General features: G+C 37.2%; 1 protein-coding gene across 1 annotated transcript; it reads right to left on the bottom strand.

Moving 5' to 3' along the window:
* Positions 1–5,158: 5,158 nt before the first annotated feature.
* LOC148943962 (protein CFDP2-like) lies at positions 5,159–5,665 on the bottom strand. The gene has a single exon (XM_089101303.1). The coding sequence runs from the start codon at positions 5,663–5,665 to the stop codon at positions 5,159–5,161; it is 507 nt and encodes a 168-aa protein (XP_088957429.1).
* Between the last annotated feature and the right edge of the window lie 5,320 nt (positions 5,666–10,985).

Below are 10,985 nucleotides of genomic sequence, written 5' to 3'. Positions count from 1 at the left end.
TCTGTGTGATTGACTCTTAAGAGAGAGAGAGAGACAAAAACACTGTTTTTTGTCTTTCTCTCTCTCTATGCTTGTGTGTCTGAGCGGGTCTTTACATATTTCCATGTTCAAATCTGTGTGATTTCAGGTTATTTTGTATCTGTCTGTCACAATGTGTGATTGTAGGTGTTTTGTCTCTCTCTCTTAGTATGCCTGTGTGTCTGAATTGGTGTTTGCATGTTTCCTTGTCTGACTTTGTGTGATTGTAGATTTTTTTGTCTCTCTCTCTCACTGTGTCTGACTCTGTGTGACTGACCTTTTGTGTTTCTCACTCTCTCTCTCTCTCTCTCTCTCTCTCTCTCTCTCTATCTCTCTCTTTCTCTCTCTCTCTCTCTCTCTCTCTCTCTCTCTCTCTCTCTCTCTCTCTCTCTCTCTCTCTCTCTCTCTTTCACAATGTTTGTGTTTCTTAGCGAGTGTTTGTATATGTTTCCATGTCTGACTCTGTGTGATTGTAGGTGGTTTTGTCTCTCTCACTCTGTCTGATTGGGAGTGTTCATGTTGCCTTGTTTGACTATATGATTGTAGGGTTTTTTTTTCTCTCTCTTTATGCCTGTTAGGATGAGGATCTACTCATTCTGCCGCTCCTTTTCAAACTTTTTAGTTACCAGACCTTATATATATCGTGTTGGATTCCAAATTAAATGAAAGGAAAGAAGGATGCTTTATTTAGCTTCAATTCATTGAATTTAAATATTAAACCCTATAGATGTAAATGGGACGATATGGCGATCATGGCACTGAAATAGCTGCCAAAGTCTCAGCAAAGTTCAGTTTTCTTTGTGGTTTTGCGTAGTTTTTTTTCTACTGTGACAGTGTAGGCAATCCAAATTGGACAACCAAAATTTCTATTAGCACCTTAATAAAGACCAAAATGTATGGGCAAACCCAATTATTTGACATAAACAATCCACATTTGAAACTAGTGTCATTTAATTAATTGAAAGAGTTGATATTTGGATTAGTAGAGAGACTACCAGGTGACATTAAAAGCTCAAATATATAAATTGGAGACGCAGAGGGAAAAGAAGTGGTTTCTAAACTTAAAAAGTTTTGAAGTCGTATCTTTTTTTAACAAAACATTATCTGAGTATTCCGGTTATATCAGGGGGTTCCAAAGGTGCGCGTAAGGAATTATTGCCTGGCAGCCGAGGTGCATTAATAATGCTGGTGCAAAAGGACTTGCATTTTAATTATCACATTACTTAAAACACAGCAAAACATGCATTATTTTTATGTTTTATTTCCCATAGTCTAAGGGGGCAAATTGCCCTTTTTTATCAATTTTTTCCTTTGAAAATACCAAAGAAGAACTTTTTCAATCAAATACCTCTCAAAAAGTTACATCTCAAAATCACAGGGGAGGGGGCATCCCCCTACAAAAAATGAGGAAACAGATGCTAAAAATCCCACATTAAAATGATAAATACAACCTTTCGGAAGCAGAAAGTGCCTCGAATAGAACACCATACTCAAAGAAACTCTTAACGCAGCATCCAATTAAAAAATCAAAATGATATGAAAAACAAAAAGCTTCCTCATATCTAAGGATATTTCCTTCCTTACCAGTCCCTTCTACAATGAAATGGTGGCAATTATATTTCTCTTCACATTTCTTTTCCAGTTATTCCTTCAATAAGAGTAGAAATTAATTTATAAAGAAAATTATTTTCTAAAACAAATCACCAGTTTGCATTCAAAACATACCTTTGTTTTTCTTAATCGTTTCTGGGATTCAGAGGGTACTGCCGAAATTCTACGGCAAATGAGGGAAAAGAAGTGGTTTCCAAACTTAAAAAGTTTTGAAGTCGTATCTTTTTTTAACAAAACATTATCTGAGTATTCCGGTTATATCAGGGGGTTCCAAAGGTGCGCGTAAAGAATTATTGCCAGGCAGCCGAGGTGCATTAATAATGCTGGTGCAAAAGGACTGGCATTTTAATTATCACATTACTTAAAACACAGCAAAACATGCATTATTTTTATGTTTTATATTTTCCATAGTCTAAGGGGGCAAATTGCCCTTTTTTTTCAATTTTTTCCTTTGAAAATACCAAAGAAGAACTTTTTCAATCAAATACCTCTCAAAAAGTTACTTCTCAAAATCACAGGGGAGGGGGCATCCCCCCCAAAAAATGAGGCAACAGGTGCTAAAAATCCCACATTAGAATGCTAAATACAACCTTTCGGAAGCAGAAAGTGCCTCGAATAGAACACCATTCTCAAAGAAACTTATCACATCGTCTTTTTAGAAAATCTAAATGGTATGAAAAACAAACAGCTTCCTCATATCTAAGGATATTTACTCCCTTGCCAGTCCCTTCTACAATGAAAATGTGGCAATTATATTTCTCTTCACATTTATTTTCCAGCTATTCTTTTAATAAGAGTTGAAATTAATTTATAAAGAAAATGATTTTCTAAAACAAATCAACGGTTTGCATTCAAAACATACCTTTGTTTTTGTTTATCATTTCCTGGGATTCAGTGGGTACTGCCGAAATTCTGTGGAAAATCCCAACTGATTGTTAATATTCGGTCGAAAATACAAATCGCAGGTGTTGATTTACTTTATAAAGTACCAGCAACTTCTGAAACAAAACAGAAATAGAGTGGCATCTAAAAATCCTGACACACCTATAGTCAACAACTATTTAAATTAAAATGCTGCTTAAATAATGAACTGATGGTTGCACATGTATCTATATTTAAAAATTGTTTCCTTTCTATGATAGTTGAATTTTGGTTTAATTCATTGAATGTTAACTAACAGAAAAACAAAAAAGAATTAGCCACCAACAGACCCTGCTTCATAACCCCCCAACTCCCGCCAAAGAAACATGAATCATACAATTCAAAACTGTAGTTTTCAGAAACCCAAGAGAAGTCAGCCTAGAAAATTCTTGAATAATACAGCAAATGAGGGGCTACCATATGAAAAAAAGAGTACCAGGCATATTCCCCACAGATAATTACCCTTATATGCAAAATTCAGTAGCCAAAGAGAAAACTTATCTTAGACCTTAGATCCTCCTGTGCCTCCGGAGTCACCCAGGGCATCGACGAAGAGACGCCAGTCGTCCCTCTAATGGGCTCCGGCCAAAACGTCTACCCAATGGGATTGTATGGACGTATTCACGTTGAGAAGGTCCCTCTGGTATGTTCGGCGCTGTGTGTTCTTTAGTTTTCCCCTTTGCCGCGTTCTTATTGGTTGCCACTGGAGGATGGACTTCGGTGTTCGGTCGTCTTTCATTCGTAAAACTTGTCCCAAGTACTTTATCCTGATACTCGGGTTCTGATCATGTCGGTGACAAGAGATTGCCCAGCAATTTGACGGATTGTCTGGTTTGAGGCGTGTTGTGTCTAGATTATATTGAGGATTCTTCGCAGACAATTGTTCTCAAAGGCTTGGATTCTCTTCTCTTGCTGCTACTTTAACTCCCAGCATTCCCTTCCATACAGCATAACTGGGAGAACATTACTGTTGAAGACTCGAAGTCTTAGCCAGATTGAGAACTTCTGCGAGCGCTAAATCTGTTTAAGCCTGGTAAACGAGCAACTAGCCTGTCCGATTCGAGAATGAATCTCTTTTTCTATTGCCCTTGTGTTTTCTACTGTGCTTCCCAGATATTTAAACTGAACAACCGGTTCTATATCCTCGTCGCTGCACTTTATGTTAAAGGGGGATGCCATGACAGCCATATTTTTAGTTTTTGATGCATTTATCTTGAGGCCAAACCGAAGTACATTTTCTGTCCCAACATCCAAAAACTGTTGGAGTTTCTGCTTGTCTGATTCGAGAGGACTAATGTCGCCTGAGAAGTCTGTATGTGCAATCCTCTTTTTGATCCTGATTGGGATTCCGTAGTTTTTGCATCCGCAAAGGATGTAATCAATCACCAGTATGAAGAGAAAAGGGGATGTGACACATCCTTGCTTTACTCCATTTTTGATCCTGAAATATCTCGATTTGCCTTCACTCATCTGTACGCAACACTCCGTGCTCTGGTATAGAGCCATAATTAGCCTTACGAGTTTGTCAGGGACACCTTAGTACTTGAGAATACTTCTCAAAGTCTATGAAAATTAGATAGAGCTTCTGTCTCCACTCGTTTGTCTCTTCTAGCATCATTCGTAATGCAAAAATGAGATCTGCACAGGAACGGTTTGGGCAGAAACCGTATTGTTTGTCCCTTAAATGCTTGTCGAGCAATTGCCTGATACAATGCAGAATTATGTGGGCGAGAAGCTTTCCCGGAATAGAAAGCAAAATAATTTCTCGCCAGTTGTTGCACAGCAGGACATCACCTTTTTTGAATAGTTTCACAAGGTTACTGCGCATCCACTCTTTTGGGACAACCTCGGTGACCCATATCGTGCTATACAATAAAATCCAGGTTTTCATACAGGATCTAAAAGACGTTTTTAGCATCTCAGCAGAAATTCTATCATTTCAAGGAGCTCTTCCGTCCTTCAGCTTCTTTGACGCTGAAATTATCTCAGTTTCTGTAGGAGGATCACTGTCGATTTCAGGAATAAGCAAAGGAGTCTCCGGTATATTGGGGGGATTGATCGCTTATGGACCGTTTAAGACGTTTTCGAAATGGTTGGTCCAGACTTCTTCTATCTATTTCTCTTCTGTGACTATTCTTCCATTTTTGTCGTTGACAGGGCCATACGTTTTTCGCCGCTTGCCAATCATCTCGTTAGTGATCCTGTAGACCGTCTTGGAGTCTCCTTTTTTTGGCTATCATCTCTACTTCCGCTGCCTTTTTCTCCAGGAAAGTCCTTTTGTCAGATCTCACACTTTTCTTTACGAGCCTGTCTTTATCCCTATACCCCATCAGAGATCCACCGGTCTTTGTGTCTCTTTTCATGTCCAATTTCTTTTTTTGCAACATCATTGAAAGCGTTGCTGATTTTACTCTATATAGTGTCCACGTCTCCCTCTCTTTCACCAAGAAGTCTAAGAGCCTCAAACCTGTTGTGGAGACTCAAAAAGAACTTCCTCCTGACTTCTGGTCTAGCAAGCTTATTAGTTATATAGGGGCATCAAGGAGTCTGTCTTCTTTTTTGGGGTCTTCAGTTTGATCACAATCTTGGCGATACAGAGACTGTGGTTTTAGCCAGCGTCAGCTCCTCTCAGTATCCTTACGTCTTGGAGACTTGATCGTCGTTTCCTGTTTATAAGAAAGTAGTAGATCTGATTTCTCGTTGTGCCGTCAGGGGAGGTCCAAATGTACTTGTGGATATTTTTGTGACTAAACTGTGTTCCATAAATCAGGAGATCATAGGTAGAAGCAAAGTCTATAAGTAGGGCTCCATTTTCATTTCTATCGCCAAGACCATGTGGGCCAAGTACTTCTGGGCAGTAGGATCTTTTGCTGCCTTCTTTGGCGTTGAAGTCTCTGGCGAATATAACTATGCCATGATGCGGTGTATCATTGGAGACTGAGTTAAGAGTGGCATAGAAACGCTCTTTAACCACCTCTTCAGTATTATTCGTTGGTGCATAATAGGTAACTACAGTCACTTTGATGTGGTGTCCCTGGAACCTCGCAAACATTACTCTATCATTGACAGGAGTCCAGCTGATGAAAGATTTTGCAGCCTTTTGGGACATAACCATTGCAACTCCTGCTTCTCGTTTCTTTTTGGGTCATCTGTTTTTATTGTTTGGCCATTATCAAGTGTTTCTGTGCCGAAACTGGTCCATCTCACTTCTGCAGTGCTACTATGTCAAGATTATAGGCAGCTACTTCTTGCAGGACCTCCTCGGTTTTGGTGAGCTGCCACATTGTCCTTACATTCCAAAAACCAAATCTAAGAGGCCGTGTCGTGTCCATAAAATCAGTTTGGGGCCGATTCCTTGTTGTCGTCATCTGAGGGGTTTATATTCTTCATATATTCTTTAATTGCTGATTGGTTTTGACGGGAGAGGGACGCAAATCCTCTACCTAGCCCTCCTCCTTTTTTTCAGGCTTGGGACTGGCTGCACGTTTGTTCAGGTGGAGCCAAAGAGTAAGTGTGACTATTAAAATAATGTAGCCAGAAGCCATTTTTTAAAAGTCAACCAAAAGTCTATATTAAAAAATAAAGGCAGAATGTTTGGCGGAGAATCTCCTGCAGTATTTATTCATATATTTCTGTTTACCTAAATTATTTTTTTTGTGTGTTTTGGGGAGTTCAGTTATCATAGCAGGGTAAGATAACAGTTAAAGAAAAGATTAAATTAATGACAACTGAAAAAAATGCTGCCTAATGAAGAAGGTGCATAGAAATAATTGAGTGGAACTAGGACAATAGAGGCATAACTAGTCAAAACAAACTGGCCAGTAATTTTTACCCCGAGATTTGGAAAAGATTGATATTAAGATTACTTCATTTTTGTTTGTTACCAAGTGACCGATCTTCTGTGATTGATTTTATGTGTTATATTTCCATCAGCCTATGTGTCATTTCAACGTAAAATTGAGCAAATAATTTTTTTTTACTGACTAACATTTCTTATCTGATTGGCCATGAAGGCTAGGGAAGGGATGCCCCCCCCTGCAATACGTGATGCCCCTTCTGAAACCAATATTAAATTATACCAGTTATCCATTAAAATAAAAAGTTCCACTTGGCGTACATTAGAAGATTTTCCCGCCTGAGGGGCATACATTTTTCTACATTAATTTAAATAGCAAGCAGTTAAACTCCAAGCCCGGATCAAGTAAGTTCCACATTCACAGAGCTTTTTATTCCAAACGAACAAGCAATAGTTTAAGTAAAGAAAGTTTTTGAAAAATTATCAAGCATTGTTCACAATAGTAGTATAGCAATAGGCACTACAGCGTCAAGACCATCTATTCTATGAAGTACAGAAACAAGACCGCGGTAAGACCATTTATTTGCTTTATTTGCTTGAATTGGTGCATAGTATGAATTGGTGCATCCGTTGCAGTTCCGTCGGAAAAAATAAAGCTGAATACCCTTAAGAGGGTATTCAACCAAAACACATGTCCCTCGTTATGTGTTTTGGAGACAAATTTGGGTTGATTGTGAAACACCACGTTTAGGATGGGTTTTTTAAATTATGAAATCGAGTAAACTCCAATATCAAAAGAAGATGAAATCTTAGAAAAGAAGTCGGGTTAAGGAGCTATCACAGGAAATAAAAAATAATCCTCGTCAGCTTTGGCAATAAGTGTCTAAACTTATTCATTCTTCTTTGTCGCCGCCTGATAGAATTAAATTAAAAAAACAAGTTTTTTTTAACTGAAAGTAAGGAGCGACATTAAAACTTAAAACGAACAGAAATTATTCCGTATATGAAAGGGGCTGTCCGCTTCTCAAGGCCTCGCTCTTTCCACTAAAGTTTGACTCTGTCAAACAACTTTGTTTTTAAATAAATAAAAAAAAATTAGCGTAAAGAGCGAGGCGTTGAGAAGGGGACACCCCCTTTCATATACGGAATAATTTCTGTTCGTTTTAAGTTTTAATGTTGCTCATTACTTTCAGTTAAAAAAGCTTATTTTTCTTATTTAATTACCACCCAAAATCCAAACAGAGATCATTGAAATATTGATCGTTTTTTCTGTGTTGCCAAAAGTATTGTATTCATAATACTTTTTAGTTTCATGAAATGTAATTAGACAAATAGAAAAGGTTTTTTGAAGTAAGGAGCAAGTTTAAAACTTAAAACAAATATAAATTACTCTGTATATAAGGGGGACAGCCGCCTTCTCGACACCTTGCTCATTAAACAAAAGTTTTTTAGTCTTTTGAAAAATCTTATTTTTCCAATTGCAAAATTTCTCAAAAAATTGAAAAAAGGCCAAACTTCACAGGGAAGAGTAGGAAGCTAAGGAAGAGACAGCCCCGTTGATATAAAGAATAATCTGTTCACATAGGTTTCAAATTGGCTCCGTGCTTTTACTTGGTTAAATAAAAAAAACAAGTTTTTTAAACTGAAATTAAGGAGTGACATTAAAACTTAAAACGAACAGAAATTATTCCGTATATGAAAGGAGCTGTTTCGTCCTCAACGCCTCGCTCTTTACGCTAAAGTTTGAATTTTTCTCACAACTTTATTTTTTAAAACAATAAAAAACTTTAGCGTAAAGAGAAAGGCGTTGAGGAGGGGACACCCCCTTTCATATACGGAATAATTTCAGTTCGTTTTAAGTTTTAATGTTGCTCCTTACTTTCAGTTTAAAAAGCTTGTTTTTTTTTATTTAATTACCACCCAAAATCCAAACAGAGATCATTGAAATATTGATCGTTTTTTCTGTGTTACCAAAAGTATTGTATTCATAATACTTTTTAGTTTCATGAAATGTAATTAGACAAATAGAAAAGGTTTTTTGAAGTAAGGAGCAAGTTTAAAACTTAAAAAAATATATAAATTACTCTGTATATAAGGGGGACAGCCGCCTTCTCGACACCTTGCTCATTAAGCAAAATTTTTTTAGTCTTTTGAAAAATCTTATTTTTCCAATTGCAAAATTTCTCAAAAAATTGAAAAAAGGCCAAACTTCACAGGGAAGAGTAAGAAGCTAAGGAAGAGACAGCCCCGTTGATATAAAGAATAATCTGTTCACATAGGTTTCAAATTAGCTCCGTGCTTTTACTTGGTTAAATACAAAAAACAAGTTTTTTAAACTGAAAGTAAGGAGTGACATTAAAACTTAAAACGAACAGAAATTATTCCGTATATGAAAGGGGCTGTCCCCTCCTCAACGCCTTTCTCCTTACGCTAAAGTTTTTTATTGTTTAAAAAAATAAAGTTGTGAGACAGAGTCAAACTTTAGCGTAAAGAGCAAGGCGTTGAGGAGGGGACAGCCCCTTTCTTATACGGAATAATTTCTGTTCGTTTTAAGTTTTAATGTCGCTCCTTACTTTCAGTTTAAAAAACTTGTTTTTTTTATTTAATTTCTGATAATTTTTTAGTTAATGCAGCATTTAATTATTTTGGTTCACCGTCATTGAATAAGTAAACAAAATTTTGTTCCAATTCTTTAAAAATGACCCCTTAATCACAAAGGCTGTTAATTAGAATAAATAGCTCTTATGAAAGTACTAAAAAATCTTTGGCTTAAAGAGCGAGGCATTGACTAGAAGGTGAACCCAATCATATAGCTAATATTTTTTGGTTCGTTTTAAGTTTTGATGTTGCTCCTTACTTTCAGTTGAAAAACTTGTTTTTTTATATTTAATTGCTGATTTTTTTAAAATAATGATGGGAAATCCGGCACCCCCTTCATAGCAATGTCCCTTCCCCATGAAAACTTCCTTCATGAAAAGATCCTCCCATATAAACCCCCGACCCACCCCCAACTCCCAGGAAAAATTCCCCCTGGAAACCTCTTTACTGTGTACTTTCCAATAACCAAAAATATATGTTAACATCTGGTAAAGTTGAAAGCTTCCAGCCCTTACCCTGGGGGCTTTGAGGGATTAAATCATCCTAAAAGATATGTTTGTAATATTTTTAACTACGCTGAAAAAAATGGATGTATCAAAATTTTAATAGGGTGACTTTGGGAAAAAAAATGAACGTGGGAGGGGGCCTGGCTGCCCTTCATTTTTTTTGGTCACTTAAAAAGGGCAATAGAACTTTTAATTTCCGTTCCAATAAGCCCTCCTACGATATTCTAGGACCACTGGGTCGATACAATCACCCATGGGAAAAGTAAAAAAAAAAAATAAATAAACACGCATCCGTGATCTTTCTTCTGGCAAAAAATGGAAAATTCCACATTTTTATGGATAGGAACTTGAAACCTCTACAGTAGGGTTCTCTGATACGCTGAATATGATGATGTGATTTTCATTAAGGTTCTATAACTTTTAGGGGGTCTTTCCCCCTTTTTTCGAAAATCAGCCAAATTTTCTCAGGTGCTTAACTTTTGATGAGTAGAATTAAACTTGATGAAACTTATATATTTGAAATCAAAATTAAAATTTGATTTTTTTGATGTATCTATTGGTATCAAAATTCCGTTTTTTAGAGTTTCGGTTACCATTGAGCCGGGTCGCTCCTTACTTACAGTTCGTTACCACGAACTGTTTGAATGAAATAAATAGATGGTTTGAACATTTTTCTTCAATGTTTGCGGCTGATCCTCCATTGTTAGAAAGCGATTTCCGGGACATTCTGATGCAGCATTTTAATCGACTAAACCAATACAGTAACTGGCTTACTATTACCCCGTCGTGTGTTGAATCTTTTGTTCGTCCTCTTCCTTTAGGAAAATCGCCTGGGGCAGATGGTATTCAGCCGGAACATCTGAGGTATGGTACCCCTAAACTGTTTAGTCACATAGCTTTATTGTTCCATGGAATAGTATCGCAACAGTCTGTCCCACAAGGTTTGTGTCAGGAGGTTGTTACCTGTATACATAAGAAAGGAAAAGACCCTAAGGATTGTTCTTCGTACAGGCCCATTACTATTTTTCAGTTCTAGCAAAGTTACTGGAGAAGATACTGTGCCCTATAGGGGCAGCGCGAGTGGATGTGGGTGACAATCAGTTCAGTTTCCGGTCTGGTCTCGGTGTTCAAAATGCACATGCAATTTTTATTTCAATTGTTGAAAAGTTTAAGAAACGAAAAACACCGTTATTCGTCTGCGATATAGACATATCTAAGGCGTTTGATTCTGTCTTACATTTGGAAGCAGTCCTGTCACTACTAAGGGTAGGAGTTGATCCCTTTGTTTGTAATTGTCTATGGCAATGGTATAGAAAATTTCAAGTAAGAATTCGGTCTGCGGGACAGGTTTCTGGACCTATAGATGTACGTAGAGGTGCTAAACAAGGCTAAGTAATCAGCCCTGTGATATTTAGCAGTGCAGTACGATCTGCGACATAATCGATAGAAGATTTTTTGATAGATGATGGAATTGAGGCTAGTCATCTATCGTACGCAGATGATCTTCTTTTGATAATTGATGATTTAGAATCTTT

This window comes from Artemia sp. Qi Xiang Cuo, chromosome 15, assembly GCF_049724085.1.
Source record: "Artemia sp. Qi Xiang Cuo chromosome 15, ASM4972408v1, whole genome shotgun sequence".
In the NCBI taxonomy this organism is placed as follows: Eukaryota; Metazoa; Arthropoda; class Branchiopoda; order Anostraca; family Artemiidae; genus Artemia; species Artemia sp. Qi Xiang Cuo.
The sequence above is the reverse complement of the archived record's forward strand: the minus strand, read 5'-3'. Positions and strand labels throughout refer to the sequence as shown.

Bases quoted from the DNA above. Each gene is read 5' to 3' on its own strand.
- LOC148943962 (XM_089101303.1), bottom strand. From the start codon at position 5,665: ATGGTTATGTCCCAAAAGGCTGCAAAATCTTTCATCAGCTGGACTCCT.